At 44.8% G+C, this 27,594-nt stretch overlaps 1 protein-coding gene across 1 annotated transcript in view; it reads left to right on the forward strand.

Annotated features, from left to right (window-relative positions):
* The first annotated feature begins 1,174 nt into the window (after window positions 1-1,174).
* The window catches only part of TMTC2 (transmembrane O-mannosyltransferase targeting cadherins 2), a 322,742-nt gene continuing 296,322 nt past the window's right edge, over window positions 1,175-27,594 (forward strand). The window contains exon 1 of the mRNA XM_032948785.2: window positions 1,175-2,434. Coding sequence (XP_032804676.2) covers window positions 2,286-2,434 — 149 coding nt within the window. The 5' untranslated portion in view covers window positions 1,175-2,285. The remainder of the gene's footprint in view (window positions 2,435-27,594) is intronic.

A 27,594-nucleotide genomic window follows, 5' to 3' on the forward strand; every position in this document is an offset into this window, starting at 1 on the left:
TCAGTTGTCCGACGGATCTTCCTTATTCGCTCCTGTCACCCTGCACTACAGCTCACCGTGGAACTCTCTGCAGAACAGCAGCAGCAGGAAGCACGACTTCCCACCTCCTCCTCCTCCTCTCTACAACAAGGACCAGGACCATGGTCACTGCCAGGCGTCGTTTCTCCGTAGCACCCCCCGCCATCTGGAACGCCATCCCGCCGCTGCTGCTGCACATTCGCAGAAGCGTTTAATAATCTACAGCGACTTTTAAGGGTCACTGAAAGGTCCCCACCTCTCTCTTGAAGGCCACCTCAGTCTCTTGGCTTTCAAGCGACATTGAACTTGGCTCCTCCACACCTCGAAGTCACACACGGTCATTTATGTTCGTGAAATATTGCGCGCGCTACAAATTGCATTACAGTATTATAATTGTTACATATAATTACAAAGTTGGCATCAGGATAGACGGCATATCGTGGAAATCAGCGATGTATTCCTATCTTGAAAAACAATATTGTGGCAACCTTGGTCAAACGTACTGCTGCATATAACACGAATAATGACACGTCTTTCCTATGGAGGGTATTTTCCCATAAATATCTGGCAGTGCATTACCATTGGTTTAAGCATGCCTGTTTCCACTAATCAGACGCTGAACGTTCAAAAACGATCCAGAGTTTGTTAATATTAAGCCACTGCTGCTGAAATCACTCACTCCTAGTAGTCCACATTGATGTTTGAAACGGCATCTTATATACACATACGTACTCTATGTATCATGTTAAAGGCCACATAATTATGGACGAATGCGTTGGGTTTTCTGTCAATTGTGCGTGTGCATCTCTGGAAACGCAGCATCGCCAAATATACATTTACACGGGAAAGTTTGGCAATGACAACTCGATTTGTTTCACATTGGAAACCAGGCGTCGTAATCGCTCCTGGACCGGCGTGAGAAACTATTGTGGGCGGGGCCAGTGGGGGGTGGGCGGAGACAAGAACACGGGGGGCGGGGTCAGAACGGAGGAGGCGGCGACAAAGATGCGTGGGGCAGGGGGCTGATTGACGAGGGCCCGGTGTGGTCTGGGGCTGGGCTCGGAGTGTGTGGGCGGAGACAAGGGCGCGGAGGGGACGGGGCGGGGCTGGCTAAGCGGGCGTGCGCGCGCTCGCTTTATAAGGGGAGCACGGCGGGGTGGCGCGCGAGCGCGCGCTCGGCGAGCCGGCGGCGTGCGTGGTGTCTTCGAGCGTGCGCGCGTGCGAGCGAGCGCGTGCGCGTGCGTGCCGCGTGCGTTGCTGTGTGTTGTGCGCGCGCGCGCGCGCACGCGGCTACTTGGAACTGCACGTGGCCACGTGTGCGCGTGTGATCCACGTGGGGACAACCGGACGCGAGGAGGAGCTATGCACGTGCTGACCCTCGCCCCGGCTCGGGCAGCAGCAAGGGGCAGCAGTTGCGGTGTCCACCCCCGGGGATAGTAGCCCACTGGGCAGATTTCTCCCCGAGGGCAGCGAGACAGCCACAGGAGCCGGAGCGAGACCTCCCCCCCCCGGGAGAAGAGACGCGTGGAGGAAGGCAGTTAAGAGGGACACCCGCGAGAGTGACTGCCAAAAGACAACCGGGTGTGTCAAGGGACGCCCAGGAGAGTTGCTATCAAGAGTTGAGCATCAAGAGAGAGAACCGGGACTGTCAGGATTCACCATAGAGACAGCCCGGGATACAGATTGTCAAGACAACGAGAGGAGCGGCTGCAACTTCCGTGAGAAGGAGACACTTTGGGAGAAAGGCTTCGACTCAAGGGAGAGGTCATTCTCAAGATACACCTTCCAAGGGAGAGGTCATTCTCAAGATACACCTTCCAAGGGAGAGAGACACCCGGCGAGAAAGGGTATAGTGCTCTCAAAGCACTTTCGGGAATCTCCCCCCCCTCCCCACCGGGGACACCCTTGGGAAGAGACTTCTTCAAGAGAAACAACCGGAGAGCTGGCCCCTGGGGAGACCACACAGGGAGAGAGGAGACATCCAGGGTGAGACATCCAGGGTGAGACCTCGGGAGCGAGAGACGCAGGAGAGACACCCAGTAAGAGACACGCACAGAGGGAGAGAGAGAGGACACACTCTTGGGGAGAGCCCTGGACAGACTCCCCCGCACGTGGAGGAAGTTTGTGTCGACTCAACGCGAGGTGCTGGTGGTGGAGGGGAGACCGCTGCGCATCCAGCCCGCACACAGGCGCTTGAATGTGCCGCTCGCTTGCCGCTGGGATTTACTCAAGGAGGTGAGGGAGGGAGGTTGCTGTGTTGGCAGCTGATGCGGGTGGCCATGAGGACGAGCTTGCGGATGATGCTGATGGAGGCGAGAGACGGCGTGCCGGGAGGACTCGGGGAGGCTCTGTGCTCGCTGCTGGCCGCGGGAGTTTACGCGAACACGCTGGGCGCTGACTTCTGCTACGATGACAGGTGAGTGCTGGGCGGGGGTGGAGAAGGTGGACACCCTGGGGGGGGAGGGTGGTATTTGGGGGGGACAGGTGCACGGTGGGGGGGGGGGGGGGTGAGATGGGGAAGCGAGCAGGGAGGGAGCCGAGTTGTGGAGCAGTGGGAGTGGCAGGTGCACGAGAAAGCCACGTGGAATGGTGAAGGAGGCGGATGCACACGAGTGATGTGATGGGGGGGGGTGTTGGTGCTGGAGGGATGAGATGGGCAAAGTGCGCGGGCAGTGTTGCAAGCGACCGAGGGACACTTGTGGTGGTGGCGGGGTGTGCAGGAGTTAGGGGTCACGAAGAATTGGGGGGGGGGTTGGGGGGGCACGGGGAGTGTTTTGGAGTGAGAGGTATGTGTGTGGGGGGCGTTGGGGTGCCCCTGGGCAGTGGTTTGCCCAGACTGCAGACCAGTCTGCCGAGTTTCCTCTTCAGTCGATTCACTGGACAAATGAAGTTGAGTGCTGCATCCTCAGCCTTAAGCTGACTGCGATGTTCTATTTTAAACTGGGTGTGTATGTGATAAAAGTACTGTACAGAAGTTGATATTACTATGGCTTCATCTGATGCGGTTGTAATTAGGGGATGTAGCAATCCACGTGATGTTGTAAAATACACGAACTCTGTCCATGTGCACAACGCGCAATACCAGTTGCACGATATAGTTTGTGAAAATGAAATTCGGTCTTATGAAACGTTTTAAGTATAATTTACACTGCGTAGTGACACATTCCCACAGGCGAATCACAAATCTCAAAATTACCTGGATATTAAAACTGCTGTAATATGCAGGGTAGCCAAAAAGTCACGACGCATATGAATATTTAAATAAAAGTAACACTTCCATTCAAACATTTCATTTTTTATTATTTAAGTGAATACAGTATTTGATCTATTATTCTTTCTGCCAGGTGACCTCTAATCCATTGTTTACGAAACTCGACGAACAACGCAGTGAATGAATTAAGTCGAAACGTAATTGATGAATGTTGAAATATTACACCTGTAATCTTTAAAGAAAGTCCTGAAATTAATTTCAAAATAATTCGTGCATGCATTAATGTTAATGCAAGTCAGTTTGTACATTAGAGATAAATTAAATAACCCTTGTGATTTGTTGAAATAAATTAAATAACCCGATGTATCCTTATTTTTGGTCCGCCCTGTTTATCTTTATGCTGGACACTGAAACGGGGGTCGTGTGTACAGACTGAATCCCGTCATGGAAATGTGGAGTTGCTAGCAATGGAGATGAGCGCTGCGCTCGACTGCTCCGTTTGAGGATGGATTTGCAGTACTCGAACGTCTGATTGATTTAGAAATGCGGAAATTGTTCTAAAGTAACTCGTTCAATTGTAAAGTGCGTCCTGGTATTGTGTAGCAGACACCGTTGTGACAGGATCGACCTTCGGGGACGCTCTAGCCAGGTTCAGGTTGCCAGTTGCCACTGCTTGCTGTTTCAAGCTCGCATAGAATAAAGGAATCGTAGAATAAGAGCAGCGATCCAGCAAACCTTAAAACAAGCATGAGAGCTCGGGGTAAGCATTTACACCATTGGAAACCTCATTTGCCAGTAACAAAATATGATAATTGTTTTTTTTACCCTTTTATCTGGCAACAAAACTGACACCTTTTTTACAAGGAGTCATGTTTACATTGACCACAATACCTGCGGTCGGAACGCAAACAAAAAACAACAACTCTGATAATGTAGCACTGTTCTTGAAATTGATAGGTCCACACCCGAGACAGCTTTCTTTAGAGCCTCGTCTCACATGGTGTTGGACCAGAAGACGCCAAAAGGCGCACAACTCAAAGGCAATGCACCATCAGAGTATGAGAGCTCGGGGTAAGCATTTACACCATTGGAAACCTCATTTGCCAGTAACAAAATATGATAATGAGTAATAATAGCCAAGTCGAACTTCGGAGCATCCAGTCAGCCCTGGAGAATGTGGCCGAGACATACCAGCTCCAGACAGACTGATTAATTTTTTTCTGGGTTGCAAATTATTTAACCCTGTCCTGTTGAATGAATAAGACCTGCTTGTAGCCAGGATCCGAGTTCATGAAACCTAGGTTTTCTGTTTTGTGCCAGACTTTGAATGAATGAGACTTACCGAGACTTACCTGGTCAGCGGATGGACCTAGTTTGGTGCTGGATTGTGCATGAACCAGTGGTTTAATGAGTAATTCTTTGGAAAACAATTCCTGACAATTTATTGAAACCGACCACGTGTACATTAGAGGAAATATGAACTGGCCTGGTGTTGGGGTTTGAATGCATGAACCCAGTGGAAAATAATTATTCGTGTTTTATGGAGAACCAATTCGTGAAACGAACAAGCGACCCATAATGCCAGGGTTGTTAATGACCCAGGCCGGACTTGTGAATGTATAAACTCCGGTGGCAGTTTTTTTTTATGTATCTAATGCAGCGAAGGTTTAAATGATCGAGTCTTGCGCGGCATGGTAGTGGATGAATAATGAGTCATTCGCCCTGGACACTGGGCGAATGAGCCTCACTACATTGAACGTTCCAGTGAATCGCTCTACGTGCCAGATATCTAGCTACATTGAACGTCCCAGTGAATCGCTCTACGTGCCAGATATCTAGCCACATTGAACGTCCCAGTGAATCGCTCTACGTGCCAGATATCTAGCTACATTGAACGTCCCAGTGAATCGCTCTACGTGCCAGATATCTAGCCACGCATAGCTCGGTGGCACAACAGCAGCACCGCCACTGCTGTACAAGCACGTGTGTTACTGTTTTGAAACGGTACAAAACTACAAACTGCATGACACAGGAGTTTCATCAGCATGTATCGCATCTGTAATGGGAATTGCGTTACGTGTCTGTGTGTAATGTAAGGATGCATTATGTGTATCGACATATATCACACTAACATGAAAACGTGCGTGTGTGTGTCTGCAAGGATGGTGTGTAAACACCAGCACTTGGGAGACAAATTCGGCCGGGCGTGCTGTTGACCAACCACCTCGTTGTTGTGCCGTGCCGGCCTTCGTAGGTGTTCGCGAACAGCACTTGCCCCAACAGTCTTGGTGCAAGGGCTATACCGGGGGCGTGTCTGTGTCTCTTTGATTTATGTGCGTGCATGTACGTGTTCGTTTTATATTGTATGCGTTGTGTACACACACACACATGGCCAGGAAGTGAAGATACTGTATTCATTGTGGTGAAAGGGTTTGCGTGGCAGTTGTTTTGTTTGATGCTTGGCCGCCGTAAAGATAACAAAGACAAAGATCCCCACCTCCATCCCCCGTATAGCCTGCACAGAATGTTGGGGCAAGTGCTGTTAGCGAGCACCTAATGACGGTACACGAGGGAGTGGGTGGCCAGAACCACGCTCGACCAACCGCCCTTTTCTCCACCACCAGCGGCGATGTTTACACACCGCACCAGGTACACATTTGAGGCCGAGTCGACCTCGGGGAGGCCCAGAACATGGTTCAGATAATCGTCACTTGTGTTGGCCGTGAGCGGGAATCGAACTCGGGTCGCCAGCTTCGTGTCGCAGCGTAGCGCTGACCGCTGAATGACACCTGGTGAGCGGATGGACCTAGCTTGGTGATGGGCTGTGCATGAACCAGTGATTTAATGAGTAATTGTAGGGACAATCATTCCTGAAAAATGTATTGATACCTATCAGATGTGATCTCAAGTTTTGCACGACTACAGCAAGACACACACACACGCGGTCACACCATACGTGCAGTGATAGCCGCACGAATGATCTGTTTCCCAAGCAGCAGCAGCAGTAGTGTGTGTGTGTGGTACTATACTGATTTACCTGTTTAAAGGAGTGGCATCTTTTCCTGTCACTCAGCCGATGCCAAACTATCCACCCTACTCTTCGTTGTGCCTCAATAATACGCGCCAGAATATTTCACCCGCAGGATGAGTGTCATTCGGAATCGAGCTATCCACAATCTCGCAGGTGTACAACTTGATCACGTTGGTTTGTACACGGTACGTGTATTGCCTCCACCACGCACACGTGTCCGTCTGAAGGATTTGCCACGCTTCAGTAATGGGTGTTATTGAAATTTCACGTAAGCTCGTACACTTTTAAATGTGATACGTAAATTTACATTCGTGTTTTTTTTTACTTTCATGATGCGACTTGTATGTTCAATATACAGCAGTTATAATATAACTCTAATGTTTTGGTTTTTACAGTTTTAAAGTTTTCATGAATACAATGTATCTCATTGGGTGTTTGTGTGTTTTAAAAGGGTGACTATAGGGGGCAGCACAGGTAGAAAGTTAAAGGGTTTTGCAGAACGTGTGTGCGTTATCTCCCACGTGTGTGCTTGCGTCTTCTCTGTACCTCCTGATTTCCTCGCACAGACTAAAAAAAACCTCAACAGCACAATACTGGTTTGAACGTCCCAAGCAGGGCTCTCAACAAAAGAAATGCATTTGAGACCAAGTTAATCTTCCCTCGGTAAAGATGTGAAGTTGTCGCAAGTCACAATGTTTAAATCACCCAAGGCACACGCACTTTTTGGTGAACTTTGCACTCGAGACCCACACCTTGTGCACAAGGAAATATTTATTGTTGGTTTCAGGAGTCCTGACTTTCAAACCACTGCGATAGGTGATTAGGTTGACCACAGCATGTTGCCAGAACTCGAAAAATTGCACTCTGTAACAGAAGGACAACCCCCCCCCCCCCCATGTACGCCATGCTGTTGCAACTGAACTCGCATTATATCAATGTGGCACACTAGGAATGGACCACTCTTTTAATTATTTCCTCGTGCAGCAAGGGAGTAAAGTGTGGTTTTGTGAAAGTCCTTATGTGCTGTGCAGTACATCAATGCACGTGTGTACACCAGCATGTGATAACTGAGTTGGGCCTGTGGGTGGCTGGCAGGGTTATTGATTAACCGGACTTGTACACCAGTCACGTGGTTAATGGCGACTCGGTTGAGGATTGCTGTGTGTGACACCACGTGCTGTTGCATTCTACTGATTGACCACAATAAATGTGTTTGCTCTCGATTTGGAGCACGTGCCCACGTCCTTCATTTCGAGTGTGCATCATCAACGTTATGGTCGAGTCAAAGTGTATCCCTGCTGAGATGAGCATGAGGCTGTTCGCATCCTCCACGTTGCCATGGTGGTGGCCAGTCTGTCCACAGGACGACCACTGTTAAGTCCCCTCAAAAGTGGTGGCATTTCTTTTGGCCCAGGGGGGGGTGATAGATTGAGGTGAACCCACGGCAGAATTTGAATTCACCGCCTCTTGATTGTGAGGCCATAACCTCTGCTCTGTCGATGGAATGATAGCTTACAATTTGAAATTGCACTATTGTATTGTAGCTGCTGCTGGTGGTGCATGTTTGGGAATTGGTCATTTGCTGCGCATGACAAACATAAATGTCATGCGCCTGCTGGTAAGAGCAGTGCAATCTGCTGCGCAGTATTATTTTATTCTGTGCGCTTATTCGCCACATCCTTGAAGAAGTGTAATTTGATGATCGGGTAGTTTGCAACCCGATCCGTCCCGTGTCCGTCGCTCCTGCAGCTGGATTGTGTAGCAGTGTCACACCATGGGGGTTGTTATGTGCGGGTCAACTGATTCAGCGCTCATACATTTGTAATGCTGTCCTAACGGGCAACGAGTTGCTGTACTCTTCCACGCAAGAAGAGAGACTTTCTAATCCTTTCATAAGTCGTCGGGCCCAAAAACACAGTGCTTGCATATGCTTTTATAATCCTTTCCATATCAGCTCTGCAGATATTTGTGACGGACAGGCACAATACCCTCTGGGTAAGACAGCCAGGACAGTAATTTGCATTTTGATGATGAGTTATTTTTTCGTGAAGAATGTAGCGTGGTATAGTACGAGCACGAATACTGTAAAGTACGGAATTGCATTCCCCTTTTGCAGTAAGTAGCATGGACCAGAGGTGTGTTTTAAGTGGGCACATGTAGGTGCTCCGGAAAAGCTTAACTTTTAAGCAGACTTAACCTTTTCGCTGCTACGGGGATGTTTGGTTAAACTCAAACTTGGAATTCTGGGATCATAGAATTGTGAGCTAACCCACCTCATCACTGCTCCACGTATAAATACACAAAACTAAGACAAAGTTCTCCATGTAGCCTATGTAGGCTGTTGTGACTGCGAATAAACCAAAGCAGGTACTTATTTAAGGCTGAGTCGAACTAGGGGAGGCCCATGACTGCTTTCTATAATAGTTACTGATATTTATCATGACCAGGAATCAGACTCAGGTGGCCAGGTCCGTACCGCAGTGAGCTTACCAGCATGCTCCTGCTCCCCACACATAGACAAAGATGCCCTGTATAACCTTAACAGACTCTTAGGGCAAGTGCTGCTTGCGAGCACCTATGAAGGCCGATACGGTACACGGGGGGTATCACCACGCCCAACCACCTTAATCTCCCTAGTGGCATTGTTTACAGATGGCACCCGATACTCATTTGAGGTCGAGTTCACCGCGCAGAGGTCTAGGACCGGTTCAGATAATCATCACTGGCCTTGGCTGTGAGCGGGAATGGATCACGGGGTCGCCGTGTTCGTAGCGCAGCGCGCTCACCATTGCACTACTGCTACACACGTGCACACGCACGTTAACATGCACGCTAAGGCGCACGTGCACATACACACGTGCTTCTTTGCTTCGTACAAAGAACGTTTCCCCAGTCTTGGCCGAGAATGCTGCACGCACGGCAGAATTGTAAGCGAGCCTAAGCGCCAAGAGTTTTTGTTGTTGCGTGGATTGCCAAATGCGAACGTTGCCGTTTTGGCAGAGAAGCAATGAAGCCTCGCAAAAAGAGTTTCACTGACAAATGCTGATTCCATCGTAGGATGTAAACAATAGAGACGACTGGTGGTGACATTTAAAAAAAAAGGTTCGTTTCAAAATACATGCGGTTTGTGCTAATACGTTTAATGCATACAGAATGCAAAGGAAATAACAGAACTCATGGTCCTTGCCTCATTGTTCTCTTTCCTCATTCCATCTCTGCTTTGTTTGCTACACAATCTATTTCCTTTTGTTTTTGGGCTCGGAGTGTCATCCTTGAACTATTGAATTCACATGTGGGGAAATGGAGCGCTGGCCAAGACGCTAACACGTGTGTTTCATACACTTAATAATGTAAATTGCATGGATATCTATCAATCATTCAATTATCTATGTTGGCCGAATTTAACGCGAGTCCGTTGAGATGCCCGTATAACACGTGCACACTAAACAAATATAATTTGAAATGTATGAGAAAGAAAGTAAATATCATCTGTAATGTGCAAACACTTATAAGCATTTCCACTGACACTACTAAAACACGACACAGCTGGCATTCTCAAACTGCGCAATTCGTGGCTTTAAACATCCGTATATATTACATTTGGTGACTTGATTGTGCTTTGAAGCGGCAGGATCCGAGTTTGAATTCCATTTCCCTGTCTCCCTGCCAGCAATGGATGTCTCAGTGCCAAACTTTAACATGTCAAAGGGCCCTACTGGGACAAGTTAGGGCAATGCAAGTTATTGGGATGATACGTTGCTACGCGACGTACCTGTAGTACGTGTGCATGCAATTCCGGTGAGCGGTATCAGTGCTTCGAGCACTGCACATTACAATCACGCCATCATGTGTTGTACCAGCCCTAATCGGCTAACAATACTGGCCCCAACACTCTCCAGGCTAAGCGGAGCAGCGTGGAATGTATGTACTTGTGTGTGCATAACATGTAATTCTCTTTTGCAAACAAAGGCAATGTTATGAAAGTCATTCATTGCAGTACCGGTAATTGTGCGTGTGATTACGGATAACTTTTAGTAATTGCAGTTTTTGAGAGTTCTCACTAAGAATTGCAATATGCTAATACGGGGTTGAACAGTGCATCCATTTAATAATATTAATTCACAAAGCTCGTTTATATATTCATACAAAACAATGTCAGGCTCACAATACATGCAGATACATAATACGTGTTTTTTTCACTCGTTAACTTTGCATTTAATGCTTTCACATCACCCCCGCCGCCGCGAGAGATGCTACAATTCACCACATTGTTAATTATATATTTTCTTGCATCTAATTGTGGCCATACTTCACGACAGTTCATTGAGTCACTGATGGGAGTGAATATTTCCACTACATGTTAAAAGCAACATTTAATAACAGTGCTAAATTATTGTTTCTTTGTTATATTAACAGTTCATGGGTGCATTAAAGCTACCTATCCTTACATTAATATATTGACTTACCAGTGGTTCAAACAAGCTATTAATCTGACATGCGTTGGCATCTTCACAACCATGCTCATTAGATTGAAGGCCATCCAGTACCTATAGCAGCAATGCGATAATAACTACAATACACTTTTCTCAAATCCAGTCCCTTTTGCTCCCTTTTGTTTACAACTTCATTCCTGTAATATTGTAGTGTACTTTAACATACTTTTATAATGAAATTATAATTAAGATTACGTTTTAATTAACTGAAAACAGATATACAGTGAGGGAAAAAGTATTTGATCCCCTGCTGATTTTGTACGTTTGCCCACTGACAAAGAAATGATCAGTCTATAATTTTAATGGTAGGTTTATTTGAACAGTGAGAGACAGAATAACAACAACAAAATCCATAAAAACGCGTGTCAAAAATGTTATAAATTGATTTGCATTTTAATGAGGGAAATAAGTATTTGACCCCTCTGCAAAACATGACTTAGTACTTGGTGGCAAAACCCTTGTTGGCAATCACGGAGGTCAGACGTTTCTTGTAGTTGGCCACCAGGTTTGCACACATCTCGGGAGGGATTTTGTCCCACTCCTCTTTGCAGATCTTCTTCAAGTCATTAAGGTTTCGAGGCTGACGTTTGGCAACTCGAACCTTCAGCTCCCTCCACGGATTTTCTATGGGATTAAGGTCTGGAGACTGGCTAGGCCACTCCAGGACCTTAATGTGCTTCTTCTTGAGCCACTCCTTTGTTGCCTTGGCCGTGTGTTTTGGGTCATTGTCATGCTGGAAATCCCATCCACGACCCATTTTCAATGCCCTGGCTGAGGGAAGGAGGTTCTCACCCAAGATTTGATGGTACATGGCTCCGTCCATCGACCCTTTGATGCGGTGAAGTTGTCCTGTCCCTTTAGCAGAAAAACACCCCCAAAGCATAATGTTTTCACCTCCATGTTTGATGGTGGGGATGGTGTTTTTGGGGTCATAGGCAGCATTCCTCCTCCTCCAAACACGGCGAGTTGAGTTGATGCCAAAGAGCTCCATTTTGGTCTCACCTGACCACAACAATTTCACCCAGTTGTCCTCTGAATCATTCAAATGTTCATTGGCAAACTTCAGACGGGCATGTATATGTGCTTTCTTGAGCAGGGGGACCTTGCGGGCGCTGCAGGATTTCAGTCCTTCACGGCGTAGTGTGTTACCAATTGTTTTCTTGGTGACTATGGTCCCAGCTGCCTTGATCATTGACAAGATCCTCCCGTGTAGTTATAGGCTGATTCCTCACCGTTCTCATGATCATTGCAACTCCACGAGATGAGATCTTGCATGGAGCCCCAGGCCGAGGGAGATTGACATTCATTTGTGTTTCTTCCATTTGCGAATAATCGCACCAACTGTTGTCACCTTCTCACCAAGCTGCTTGGCAATGGTCTTGTAGCCCATTCCAGCCTTGTGTAGGTCTACAATCTTGTCCCTGACATCCTTGGAGAGCTCTTTGGTCTTGGCCATGGTGGAGAGTTTGGAATCTGATTGATTGCTTCTGTGGACAGGTGTCTTTTATACAGGTAGCAAGCTGAGATTAGGAGCACTCCCTTTAAGAGTGTGCTCCTAATCTCAGCTCATTACCTGTATAAAAGACACCTGGGAGCCAGAAGTCTTTCTGATTGAGAGGGGGTCAAATACTTATTTCCCTCATTAAAATGCAAATCAATTTATAATATTTTTGACATGCGTTTCTCTGGATTTTGTTGTTGTTATTCTGTCTCTCACTGTTCAAATAAACCTACCATTAAAATTATAGACTGATAATTTCTTTGTCAGTGGGCAAACGTACAAAATCAGCAGGGGATCAAAATACTTATTTCCCTCACTGTAATTGAATCCATTGGCTTTTGTGCCTTCCATTTGATACGATTCCAGAAGCATTTGTTTCACAAAGGAAGAATTCCTATTTCATTGAATATTTGATTATCATTCAGCTTGGGCCTCAAATCATGGCCACTGGTACCGTCATGTTTTGGCTCGAGCTGTCCTCAAAAGTACATTTTTTTGTCAGTGGCAGGAGAGTTATAAAATAAATGAATGTGCAGCTCTTTGTCAAAGCCACGACTGGATGAAGGTCTCCCCACGCCACTTTGGCCAAGGGGATTGTTTGACCATACTTCACCGCGCGAGTCGGTGAAAGGGAGAGCCCACCAGGGCCAAGCCAGATGTTGCTCACCATGTTGCTCACCACGCATCTCAGAATGCTGTCAGTTTTGTAGTGTGGTGAATGTACACCGCGCCACTGATTCCGAGCCGATAATGATGGTAATGATAATGCTTATTCACGACCTACGTTGAATTACCAAGAGTCTTAATTGAAGAGTTTGCACGGGCATTAAAACAACGATTTTAATCACTCACAAATAAACACCGTTGTTATTTAATAAGGTGCTAGTGTTGACCTGTTTTAAAAAATACTCCTAAAATCTGTTGGGTGTCCACCATCAATCACCTGTAAAAATGTTTTTTTTTTATTGTTCCCCATCAGTACTGGGAATTCCCTATTTAATGCTCACTTTCTGACTGTAATTAGCTGAGAAACTTTGTTACTATTAATGGAAGCCACATGGGAGCCGTCCTGTACTGGAGCCGTACGTTATTTTTTTACGGTAATTTAAAATAACCTGAAATAATTGGCAGCAAATTGCACAGTAAACGCATTACCGTGTATGATCGCTGTGCCGCCCTCTCCATAACGCGTCACGGGGATGTAATTGCTGTACTACCTTGACTCGACACTTTCAACTCTATTACAAATACTTGTGCAACTGTACGTATTAATTTGATTGCGGAAATAAAATGTTACTCTCCTAAAACTCGTAACGCATATAATTTATCTAAATTTACGCAACCAAAGGTGTATTTACAATGACTGAAACATAAGAAACACTTAATCGACTTAATCAACAATGATATCCCAATTCTACGTTTGCCGTTTTTCGCCTGGAGACCCAAGCATCATTCTGCTGATAATTATCACGTGGAATAAACAAGGAGAGTGTTCCAGAGAGATGGTTGACGTTTCGGGCAGTGGTCCTTCTTCGTAGCAGAGAATGAAAATTGCCTGCAATGTCACCCTGGTATAAATGTTTCCCCTTGAGGCGATGTTTTTGACGAATGTGTTGAGTATTTTTGTTGTAATGTTGTGCTTGTGCACCACTTCCGGATCACTAAATAATGTACTATGGAGAGTTGCTCCCGTTTTGTCAACATATTGAAAAAGTGTTTTCAAATGAAATCCACTTATGTAGATCAAGTTGTTGATGACTTAAACTACTATTTTAAATTAGGTAACGCCCACTTAGCTATATTGCCCCCTTTTCAGAAGCGACCTTGCCGCAAATGATAGTGCAACGTGGTGGCTTATCACGTGGAAGTGTATGGCAGACACAAACTCTAAATTCATATTTCTGATAGTGGAGGGAAAACCAAGAAAACCCAGATAAAAATCCAGTTAACCACGGTGAGAACATGCAAACTCCAAATTTACAGGCATCAGGGTTGGGATTGAACCCACGACCCTCCTGTATACCAGGCGAGGTACCTAACATCTCGCCACTGCGGCGCCCTCTTGCTTAGTGACAGTACAGAGGCGACCTGTTAAACCATAAAAGCAAGGAGTCAAATAGTTGCTCATACGTTTTATGTCTTTGTTTCAGATCATTTTCTTCTTTGACACACTGGCTGTTATACCGGCGCACAGCAAAGTGCTGCTGTGATTATTGCGATGCGCACTATAATATCTGTTTTTACAAGTATTTTTTGGCAGCATTACTCGCCCGCTGTGGAAATTGAATCGCAGAGCCATGCAAACTGGATCGGCAATAAAACAAGCTACCCCACCAAGCCACACACAGCCACCTTCCCTGTATGCAGTCCGCATAAAAGCCACGTGAAGGGTAATGCGATCAAACCAAAAGGAAACCTGCTTAATGCCAACGGACGGAAAATGTGCCTTAACCAGCCACAGCAGGCACGGCAAAGGGTGTGAAGGGCTGTCATACGATTTGGCACGGTACCACACCGTTATATTACCTCGCGGCAGGAGGCCACCTAATGGTTGTATGGAAGCTCACAGCTTGGCCCGGTATGCGGCTTTAGCCACGTGTCCCCCACCACCATGTCGCAGAGTGCCTTCGCGCGGTGCTTGGAGGAGTTGTTTGCATGCCAGCAGAGAGTGTCATCCTGTGTGTCTGAAGCCTCCCAAGTGCATGTTTAATTTATTTGCATCTCTCTGTCAATCCGCTTATCGGATAGATGCTTCCTCATGCCATGCCAGTCGTGGCAGATGTGTAACCACACTTCGCAATGATGCTCTGTGCAGTTGGGATGAAAGGGTGGAGGGGGCGGTGAGGAAGACATGAACTCAAGCTGCCAAGTTCATAGCACAGTGCCCTAACCACTGCGGTGCCACCTCATGTACTGTTAACAAGTGCCGATTAGTGATTTACATCTTGTACGTATGTATGTTTAACTTCTTTTGCACCATACGTAGCCAACCGTGCTAATCGGAGGTGCAGCTGAAGGACAACAAACTAAACACAAAAAGCTGGTCTAAAAAAATGAGAATCTTGACTTGAATTAAGGCCCTCAGGGCTGTAGTTTATATTGGTGTTTAACATTGGACCTTATTATACACCGCGCTTGAATACTGTTGTGTGTGTGTGTAAATACATTTACAATGCTTGTACAGTAAAATAAATGTTGTTTGCGGGATGATGAATGCCCTTTTCCCTGACATTGACGAACCACGCTAAAGCCTGTCACGTTAGATGCCACTGGACACCCTGATGGTCAGCACGCTGGACACTAAGCCTGTTTTACGGCGTCCATGGGTCCATTCCCACAGCCGCTCACCATTGCTGCATTATCAGCACTTGCCGTTGCATACGATGAAGTGGACATATAAGGTCCTTTCAGTTATCATTTGCAAAACTTTGGGCATTTACATTCCACTGAAAAATCCAGCGATGTTATCATTGCCTGGTTAAATGTTGAGAAATTAATTACGGGTTTCCATCTGGGAAATTGTGCAAATTGTTATTGCCACAGGCAGGATTTGTTACCCTGTGACATTTAATTGAACACGATGTTCACAATCACATAGGAATACATATCGGTTCACTGGACTATACAGTACACGTAATATAAAAACAAAAATCTCCTTAAATATTTTGAACACCCAGATATTCTTTTCATATCACTGAGGGGGCAGCAGAACAAGAGGTGTTATTATGCCTCGGAGGTGCAGCTCAAGAATGCGTGTCAACTTAAATTAAACAAGACTGCAATTTATTTTCAATTAAAGACGTGGTTTAATTTATAATGCAGTCGGCAAAATACAATATGAAATTAATGAGCCCACACAAAGAGCCTGACCTAATTAACATTTCGTGGAATGTTCCGTTTCCCATCATACCAGGCTCAAGTCCATTTGGTGGGCTGCGCTGGGCTCCCAACCAGGGGCGGCAGCGTCTGTGGCTGTTGTGGGTGTGCGGACACCCCCCCCCCCCACACACACAACGTGTTTAGACGTGACCCAGAGACACCCACAACACTGTGGACAAACTTCATTCTGTGTTTTGAGTCGGTGGTTTTTTTTTTCCCTCCCTTTGACAAGTTCACACAAATGCTGATTATGCCCGATGACGGAACCTAAGATAAATACACAGTAGCACGCAAACAGCTGTCGGCTTAGCACTGGGCCCAGTAGCTAGTAGAAGCGCAGACTGAAAATAATTACAGTGCAGGAGAATTCAACTTATTGGTTACGAAGTGGAGGGTTGTGAACTTAGCAGGATCCTATCTGTAATCGAATTACATAACATTCGCTGGAATGGCACTCCCTGCTCCTAACCGTGATTCGAACACAGGAGCTCGACGCTGTTTTGGTTTTGCTGTTGAGCGAGAGTTTTGGTTTTGCTGTTGAGTGAGAGGTATTCACGAGTGGACCTGCACTTTGCACAGAGGAATGGAGCGCCCCAACGGCCACCCCTCTGAGTCTGACGGGGCAGCACGTGGCTTACAATGCAACGATTCCAGAGTAAGGCCCACCCTACATGCACACATCAACACGGGTGATATAGATGGATATCGTTAGTTAACTCAGGTGCAAGCCCGTGGAGATCCACATCTCTTCTTCACAGCAGACCTTCTGTGATAGAATAAAAATACATGCAGAAGGGTAAAGGCACTCATTATGATAAGAAAAGCAATGCCACATGCATTAAGGACAAAACTATACACAGTATGGTTTGGGAGTGCACAGCTTAATATAAAAATAGTAGTTGCATTATTGGATTTCTACATCTAAAACAGCTGTAAACAAATTCCTGGCTGTTCTTTCTCTCCCTGCAATGTATTGTCGTGACTTTACTCACCACCAGCATACCGACGTTTAATTTGTGTAAAATACAGTACTCACAGTGGAGCTGTAACCACTGGAGCACTTAATTATATTTTTAGAGCGGTGGAAAACAACACACCGGTCTTTGTTTTTATCACCAAGGACTCTCACTGTAAACTGTGCTCCGATACGCTTGCTCTGCGTCATGCCGCTGAGTTTACATCAATGTACACGTAGTGTTAGCGACATGTTAACTACCTCGCCTGGTATGCAGGAGATCGTGAGTTCAATCCCGACCCTGATGCCTGTTTGCATGTTCTCCCCGTGGTCACGTGGCTTTTTCTCCAGGTCCTCCAGTCTTTCCTTCCACATTTAGCAACATGCTTTTGGAGTATTTTGCTGCTATGAATATCCACGTGACAAGCCACTTCATTGAGCTATCATGCGTTGCCAGGTCGCTTCTGAAAAAGAGCTATATAGCTCAGTGGGCCTTTATCTGGTAAAATGGAAAAAAAAGTTTAGATAGTTTATTAGTGTTACGCTATGAAAGCAGCAGTCAGAGTTTGATTGTCGGCAACGGCTAGCATCAGTCGAGAGTGATGTCAGGCCCGGTGCTGGTCTCCTATCTTTCACTCGCCCACACTGACCAGAGTGATGTGGGAGGGCCAAATAACCCCCACGATCCACACAGTGTGGGTAAGTCCTCATCCAGCGGTGGTTTGACAACATTGCTATGTGCACACGTGTAATGTGTTGAGGGGAAATAATAAGACAAACATTTGGAGTTTAATTTCTCACTAATCATTCTTCCCAACTGCGAAGTGTTTAACACATTTTTATGTTTTAACATTTTTTTTTTTTACAATCTAGATGTCGGTATAAAACATAATGCAATCCAGTTTTGTCTACAAAAGATAACAGATAAATAATTTAAAGCCTTTATTATTATAGATTAATGAGCTTGTAAGACTTTTACAGGGTAATTGCTTTTCATAACACACATTCCAAGCCATTGTTGGTTTCCTGTAAAGGTTGCCAATAATTCCGGATAACACTGTGTCGATGTTCACTGCTCTCCAGGAAAGCCCCCTTTTGCTCATGCTTTAGCTCAAGGCACTTTCTTTTGTCCCAGTGCAAATCCCAAATGAGCATCTCCTTCGAAGGGGTTTCATGCCGCTGTGTTGTTTTTCACTTCGTGCCTTCGCGTAAGCGGCGTTCGTGTAATGTTCCGAGTTCCCCATGTGTTCCCGATGGTGTTCCCTCTCTCGGCTCATCCCAACCCCCAGTGTGCGTACTTGGAGAATTGCGCACTCATGCTCGACAGAGTTTGGCGATTTCGTTTTTTTTTGTGCGTGTCTGGAATCTTGAGTCTTAAGGTGCTTTGAGAAAAAAAAAAGAGGTTTTCACAGCTGAGATTAGGCACGCGTGTGTTCCCCTGCTACCGACAAGGCCCCGCGAGGTAGTGGCGGTCATTAAAAGGGATGGCTCTGATTGAGTGAGACCATGCCTCGCTCACTGCGTTGGTTTGCTGCCAAAACGTACGCAGAACGAGTTACAAAAATAGCATCCGGATTTGAGACGCAGTTTTTTCTCTCTTCATGCTTCAGTTGCGCTGCGCTTTCTATAACATATGTTGAATTTAGTTTGTTTTCTTTTGCTTTTGAAGAATATTTCAGTGCAATTTAATGTAGCTCAGTAAAAAAAAAAAGATGTAACCATCACTGAATTAACATTTGAATTGCTAAATTTCTCAAATGGAAAGTGTGTAATGTTTACATGTCGGTGGCACAGTTGACTCGGTCCATCATACATCTATCCATGGTCAGTAAGATATTTACCACTTTGTGGTAGGTCCGCAGTCGTCGTCCTGTAGAGAGACTGGCTTCTGCCACGTGAATGTGAATTTGCTGTGCCTCTGACAGCGAGGAGGGCGTTGCATCACAAATTGCTTGAGCAGGGAGATGCCTTTTTGACTCGGCAGCGTTATCTTTTCAGTTCCTACGTTTGCACGGCCTATAGTGCTCGGATCAGCTCACCGTGCATTGTTGCATCACAGGATCGTGAGATATGGCGACAGCTTGGGGGTAGAACTCCAGTAGTGGATAGATCATGGCTGTTGATGATGGCGGTGCTCAGTTCTTCTGTCGTGCAGAACGTACCTCATGCTTCTAGCTTTACACGAAGCATTGTACAGTAAAATTATCGATTTATCCGGCACGCAATTATCCAGCTTCTAACATTATCCGACGGTCGAGGGCTGATCCGGCGGGAGACCTCCACCACAGCTGATGGGAGTTGGATTCGGACTCTAAAATAACAACCTCCCAATTCTACAACCTCCGATTATCACACCCCATGCAGAGTCTTCGAGATTGGAGTGGTAAGTACGCACAGTAAATGCGGTCACTTTTTAACAGAATATTTATTTTATCATGGGGCCTCCTTTGCCAGCACCAAAATATGAGAATAGGTTTTCCCCTTTTTTCTGGCAACAAAACAGGTTTTAAGATGTTAAAACACCAAACTGAAACCTTTTACAAGGAATCATGTCTGCATTAACCACAATACTTGTGGTCAGAATGCAAACAATAAACATACTTTGATAATATATGCATCGTCTTTGAAACTGATTGCTCCACACCAGAGACAACTTTCTTTCGAGCCTGGTCTCAATAGATGTATTACCGAAGCTATCAACAGAAGGTGTGTACAGGATTAACTGCACGTGTGGCAAATGTTGTTGGGCAAACAGGACGAATGATTAGCACGAGACTAAAATAACATAAGAGAAATATTAAATTATCCCAAATGCAACTGGCAGCAGTAGTAGAACACTCGTCCCGACAAGGACACTCAATTGATTTTGATAATGTAGTTTTGTTGCAAAACTAGCTACTACTGGCCAAGACTAATTAGAGCATCTATCGAAATTGAAATAAATCAAAATAACTTTAACCGTTAGGATAGCTACCGCCTTAGTGCTGCGTGGAAGCGAATAATCAAATAATACATTAATTAAATGCATGCCTACAAAGGGCAGCGTACTTCAATAGGGATTACCGTTAGTAGGGCTATTTTAATAAATACAATAGACAGGAAGGACAAGATCAAAGGGCTCGCATGATGCAAATGCATAATGTACCTTGCCTCAGTAATCCTCCCCACCCACCCCCCACATTGTGCAAGAGCGCAGAAGCGTGGTCACCACATCTACTCCTCTATGTAAGGAATGAAACAGTAAGACTTCTCCATAAATCTGTCTGTCGCCTGATGAAGCTAGTTGTAATTACTGGCGAAACGTCGTACTCTGTTTGTAAATGTTGTGGCTTGGCTCTCCAACACACCGGTGTGGTGTACTAGTGACGAATTGGTATGCTCTGTTTATGTGACAACCCTTACTAGTTGGCTGTGTCGGGTGGTGGCGGGTTTTAACGACACATTTAGATATTTACGCGATCTAACCCTAAAACCTCTATTATGGATGATATTGGTCGTGAAAGCCTACGTGTTAAGCTCATAATTTTATGCAAAAATAGGCGATTTTAAATGATGATGTGATTATCCGGCTTTTTTTAAATCCAGCACCCCCCTCCCCCCTAAGCCGTCGGATAATTTATCATATATTGATTGCAGTTGTATTGATCTTTCCATACAATTCACACACGTGAATACAGTGTTTTTAAGGGGACGCTCATGGTACTGTCCTGGTTTTAAAAAATGAAAGTAAATATATTTTGATTTAAAGCTTTCGTGACTGCAGTAATTCATATTCTTAGCTCTTTCGGTAAAGTCACGTTGAAGGGAAACAATAAAATAATAAAATATATTTTATTGTTTTATATCTATTTTATTATTTTATTGTTTCCCTTCAACGTGACTTTACCGAAAGAGCTAAGAATATAGTAAATATATTCTTAATCTCCTGTTAGATGTGTTTAACTCATTTGGAATATTTGATATCCCTTGTAGTAGTGGATAGTAGTTATTAATAAATATGTCCGACCACTAAAGTTCAGCCCTTTGATGAGGCTGGGCTTAATTTACTGAAGAAAGAAGTGATAAATGAGTTTAATTAAAGTACCGGCCGATTGAAAAGGGAAAAATGCTGATTGTGCCACACTTTCAGATTAATTGTACATTTTAAATGATAGCATAAGAGTTATGTACCGTTTCAATCTCCCACTCACTGATGCTGCTCCCACACTGCACCTAGAAGCTGTGGTCTAATGTGTTCCTTGGAGCTGGGTGACGTTTCTCACGATTCCTCGCCTGGATTGGTGACTCTATTCTTCTCATCGAAGACCTCTCCAATCAGGATCGCAAATTGTGGAACTGTGTCCGGTGTGGAGTTCAGGCGGGATGAGAGGCCCCCGTTATGCCTGGAATGTCGAGTGGACTCATTAGCTCACCGCGTCTTTATGACTTGCGAGCTTAAATCGGGTGCTCAATTCCCATTTGCCACCTGTCACATGGAGAGCCGACATCACACGATCTTATTGGAGGGTGGTTAAAAAACAAAACTTGACATCTGATTGGTGGAGAGACTAATTTGGAAAAGTGAATTGTAGGGGATTGGTCACGTGGATGGAGAAGATATTTAAAGGAGCTGACGAAGGGAGATCGGGGCGCCTTAACGGAGTCATTCCCAGAAGTTGGTACTTGCTGTGGGCTTGTATGTCTCGAAGAGACGTAACGAATGAGTTTCCAAGACTTGCCTGACTGGAACCCACTCTTTACACTTGTGATGTGCTGCTATCCAATACTGTTTGGGTGCCATTTGCAAAATATGAAGAGACAATGCTGAGAGAATCAAGTCGACTGAACAAATAAGCTTGCCTTGTGGATTGTGACTTGTAACATTCTGCATAATAAAAAAACTTAACCTTCCCCCCCCCCCATTGCAACTCAGTTTAGTAGTCCTAGGGGATGAGTGTCTCACACACACAGCCACTGTGTGAAATCCCTGCAGCTGTCCACTGGTAATGGAACTTCTCATCACAACTCAACAATCACCGGTTCAAGCCCTGCAGAGAACAACTCGGAGAGTGAAGTGACAGGAAATTGAACCGTGTTCTCAATTCAGGAGGATGCTTCTCCGAGTTGGCTGCGAATTTAACCGCTTGCAGGCTCGTATGGCGTTCGAGCGCCGCAGAGGAAATTGCACGTTTGCCTTTTTGTAACATTTCAACGGGTGGACATTGAATTTGCTGTCACTGATGATGTCGACCTTACCTATCAATATGGCAGCTGTAATTCGAGAATGCTTTGCTGTGGGAGTGGGTAAACAGTGAGTGTGTGTGCAGCACACGGCTCCTCTCGGGAATGGCACAACGTGATCTCACTGTGCTTGTCCCCGACAGTGCAGCAGGTCCAAGCATAATTGTGCGTGCTTTTCCCGCACCTCCGATTATTTTGGCTGGCTATGGTACGGTGGGAAAGAAGTTAAACATACATATTTGATTTGACGTCATGTTAACTTTACATTACATATACGTCTTATATTTAATACAAACAATCTCACGCTAATTCTAATGGTGGAGGAAAAGAGAAGACCAGGTTTTTTGTAAATATAATTATCAATTTGTAAATTAAAATATATGTAGATGTATGCACTGTATGTATTTTTTATTCGTTTTATTACGAGCACTCTATGATGTACTGTTTGTGGGATTTATTACCCAACGCTGCACTCACATCCATTTGCTTTTTTAATGCTGTAGATTTGTTTTAGCCACGTTGGCATAGATAGTGTCTGCAAGAAGTTAAAGGTCCGCGTGACTTTACGCTCTCATTGATGATTTATGAACACAGCTGTTAATGCTGTGGGGAGGGAACCAAGAGGTGTGAAGTGTGACACCAAAGTAGCCTAAAAAAAAACCACCGAGGTGGCTGGTGGCTCGGGAGGAGGTTAATGCTGTGCCAGAGCAATGAGCTGCCACTGACTGAGCTCCAAGGTTCAAATCCGAGCAACCACCACTCCTGATGAAATCATTGTGACTGGGCTGACTCGGTCTGACTCGGTCTCAGCCCAGTCACAAATGTACGAAAAAGCCATCGTTTTTAAATGTGTGGGTTTTCACGTCTGAATACCTTTCCAAAGGGTAAAAAACATTATGGTTTGATTGGCATGCTCCCGCAACGTTGCAGATCAAATTAAAGGGGTTGGACAAATGTGGATAACGAGGCTATGGATAGGAATGAAACATAGTTCTGTGATGTCATCTTTAGAGGGCCATTGTCTAACACTGCTGACTTTGAGACTTCTGGCTGGAAATGTGTTCGAATCATGATGTGACATGATATTGACACTAACATACATTTTGGTAGAAAAATATTAAGGAGATTATCGCAACTTTTAATCACTGCGATATGTTTCGGTTCGTGATTCCCATTGTATATTTAAGAATGTAATTTCTGTAATAATTGCAATTAATTGAGGTGATTATAGGGAATTGTATTTGAATAAAACAACAAAACATACTTCATGTATGTTAAACCCAGCATTGTGTATTTTTAAGTGCATGCAATAAAGCCAGTGATGATAATTATGATGTGTGTATTCGACTAATTTGTCTAATTTTACAAAGTGTTGGAATACAATTATTGCTATAGTATTATGAGGTCACCTCATTAGTAAGCTAATGGCCTGCATTAGATTAACAATATCTCAGTAGAAAGCTCTTATTCTAATTAAAATCGCACCTTAATGTCCTGACATTTAGGCCCTGCTCTCCCCCAATAAACACACAATGTTTTGCACACCGCTCGAATGCGTACTTCACGTGGCAGCGATGAGCTATTGGCATCTGATGAGAATGGCAATTGCAGAGTCCAACTGTCATTTTAAAGGTGGGAGTGAGTACGTGTGTCATGCCCTGACTTTAATGAAGCGTTAGGCCGGACCTGTGCTTCGGGCGGGTGGCCTCAGCTGGCCTGTGAGATGGCATGTTTGTCCTCAAGCTTTGTTACACCAGACTGCACCGTGTCTGCACTGCAGCTCTTGATGCAGAAGGGTGCTTTTACTGTAAAATATTAAGAGGTTTACTTTCTGCAAAGGTGACTCAGTCGTAAAGCGAGCAGCTCACCATCTGAAGGCTGCGAGTTAAAATCCTGGTTGTGGGGGTGGTTGTCTCAGCCTATCATCCATTCGGGGTCAGTAAAATTGGTACCACTTTGTTGAGAAGTCAGAAGCTGTTGTCCTATGGATATAATATAATGTACCGAAGCAGACGATTTGTGCTGGATATAACCACATTTCTCAATGGGAATTGTAACTTTGATCCTTACCCATGTATCGCCAGTTACATTTTAAGGTGAAATTTTATTGAGGGACTGTGTTTTATTGGTGTGGTCTGGGACTGTTGTTGTTTTGCTGCCTTGCCCAAGCTTGCATTTAGTGTTGAAAAATCCACAGGAATTGATGTGCTGTGCAATTTGAATGTGTTGAATATATAAAGCTATTTAAGTTACTTTCTTCCTTTTCCTATAATTTGCACTCATATCGTTTTTGTATCCAAAAGAAATGTTATTTGAGTTAGATGACGTAAATATAAATGCGTCGACACATTTGGAGGTGCGGAAAATCATAAATGAGCCGACACAGCCAAGTAGTAAGGTTTGTCAATGTGCAATTAGTTACTAGTTCAGCACACCAGTGTGTTGTAGAGTAAACCCACAACATTTACAATTTGAGTACGACATTTTGGTCACGAAAGCATGTGTTAAACAGTTTTTTGCATCGTTTTTTTGTAACTTTCTGACCCACCCCTACTGGACATCTGTGAAAAAGAGCTTTGTAGCTCATCGTATTTCTTCAGGATGAATAACTATTCTCATTCTGACACATGCCGCTGCCATCTGAACGTTGAATGTCCACTGCTGGCTCAGGTCACCTCGAGGCCATGCAGTGTTTGATTGTTTTAAGAGATTGCACACAATGCTGAAAATGCTAGGATGTGTGTTGGATTCCAGCCGCCTGGCCCATGCTCTTCATGTAGGACCGCCATCTACACTTGGCCACCTCCACACAAACCCTGAGGTCTATGCTCCTGGGAAATGAGCCATCATCCACAGCCAGATTGCTAACTGCCTGCTGGAACGCAGCCACTCATTGTATTGGCCTCTGTATCATCTCTTTATGCAATTCCGTGGTTCTGATTGGCACAAACACAAATGGACACCTACGTTCTTGGACACACATGCGTACGCACAGGTGCATGCTCGTTCACTAAAAGAAAGAGATCGCCTTGGCAGGAGCAGAGTACTTTGGAAGCAGTAGAGTTTCAGCTAAGGCTGGCATGGTACACGAGAAAGGTGCACTATTTAAGCCTCAAGACGACTATCTATGTTTCTGTCATGCTCACGTTGACCACACCACATCAAGCTGAGTCAACCTGGCGGTGGCACATGCCAGACTTGGGAGTTTTAGGCCAAATGTCCCTGCAGGTCACCAGTATATTAGCACAGTACACTGACAATTGATGTCACAACTCCCGATCTATTTTCAAGCGTTCACCGTGATGCAGGTTTCAAACAGTGGTAAGTCACTAATGCACACTGTTCAAATACAGCAACGCCTTGGCTTTCGCGGGTTTGGCCTATTGCGGGGCAACCTTTGTGTATACCATCATCATATTATTACATTTGTGTATACCAATTTAGTTAGGGCGGCGGGGGTTCATTTTGTGGCCTTTCGCGGGAGTACACAGGAGTATCACTCTAGAAGTTTCTCGAGTGATGGTGCTGTGTGGCTGTGTGGCTGTGTAAAAATTTCGCGGACAAATTAAAAAGACAAACACTCCCCCCCCCCCCGTATTGCGTTAACAGACTGTTGGCGAGAGTGCTGTTAGCGAGCACCTATGAAGGCTGGGTATGTGTCCAGCACCGTGCCCGGCCGCCTTTGTCTCCCCAGTGGCAATGTTTACACACCGCATCACGTACTCATTTAAGGCTGAGTCGACCATAGGGGCGGGCCAGGACCGGTTCAGATAATCGTCACTGGTGTTGGCCTTGAGTGGGAATTGAACTCGGGTCACAGGATTCGTAGCACAGCACGCTAACCACTACACTACCGCTCCCCACCGCGGACAAACACACACACACACATCCACTTTGGAGCATCATCATTGGTAAGTACAGTATTCATTCAGTGTTTATACTGCTATTTATTGTCTAGGAATTTTTTTTTGTATAGGCTTATTACGTGTTTGTTTCAATTTTATTTTTAGTTAATTTGGCATATAGTTCAGTACGTATTTCAATTGTGATGTCTATTTTTTGTTTGCCGTGTACCTAACCCCATTATTTTTGTAATGCGTAAGTGTTGAATATCGCAGTGTTAGCTTTCACGAAACTTTCCAAGAACGCAACCCCCGCTATATTCAAGGGTATCCTGTACATACATACCGGTAATGTGAGAAAGTGTGTGCTTGCATTTATGATTTAACTCGTTTACATACTGGATGCATTTAATATACACATATTCAGACCCAAGAGGTGGTAGCAACGTATTGCGAAGAAGCTAATTTGAAAAACGACATGAGTGCATCTATTCATGTATTGTTACTATGCCTGTTTACCCAGAAGAGCCTCGCTGAGTAGGGGGTGATGCTGCTGAGCGTTTTCCCATTCGAGTGAATTTCAAGTCATTTTTCAGCATTGGAATGTTTGACCAACAACAGTTGAATTTGTTGATTTTTCTCAGTCCATTGTGAGGATTTATCTACCTATTTACTAATCGTATACTAGAACATGTGTAGAGGCAAGTCAGGCTTTTCTGTTTCACCAGTTGAGGAATTCAAAGATATCACAACGGTACATTTTTCAAGAGTGACTTGTGTTACTCAAGAGTGACGTTTGTGTTATTTCTAGGCGATATTCAACATTACTTGACAATAAAGCAATAGGTTCCAGTCTGTGTTGTTGTCGATAATAAATTTGTCAATGAAGTACGTTTAGTTTAATTTCCATGCGTATGCAAGACTCCACTTGCAGGGCACACGAGGTTTGCGCTCAAGGGGAGGTAAGACAGGTTGATTGGTTTGCTGGCTTATTTGTTCAGAGCTTGCCTATCTATCCCTCGTTTGGATGGGTTGTCTCTTGGCACTTAAAGTTTCCTAAAACATGCACAACTATTGAAGGAAATGAACAAGTGTCTCAAGCAAGGCCTTACTAAAAAGAGGGATTCTTAAAATACGTCAGTTTGACTTCGAATCTAAGTTAGCATTCATATTTGTCTCATTTATAATATACATTGACAGCATACCAATCTGGGTTTCTTAGCTTGCGTACCAATGTTAAACATTGCCTGTGAGTGTTTTGCTAAATGCGTTAACTAACAACGGAACACCGTGATAGAATATAATCACTGTTGAATGCTGACTTTATAAAATCCACTCCATTCACGTTTTCTGTTGAACTTCCATTTTAATGTCGCAAACAAGTCTCATCAATACTACCTGGTAATCCCTAACTACCGTTTCAATCAACTGCTTGTAATAGCCA

Source organism: Petromyzon marinus, chromosome 7 (assembly GCF_048934315.1).
Source record: "Petromyzon marinus isolate PM22_M1 ecotype Great Lakes invasive population chromosome 7, UKy_Petmar_22M1.pri1.0, whole genome shotgun sequence".
Taxonomy (NCBI): Eukaryota; Metazoa; Chordata; class Hyperoartia; order Petromyzontiformes; family Petromyzontidae; genus Petromyzon; species Petromyzon marinus.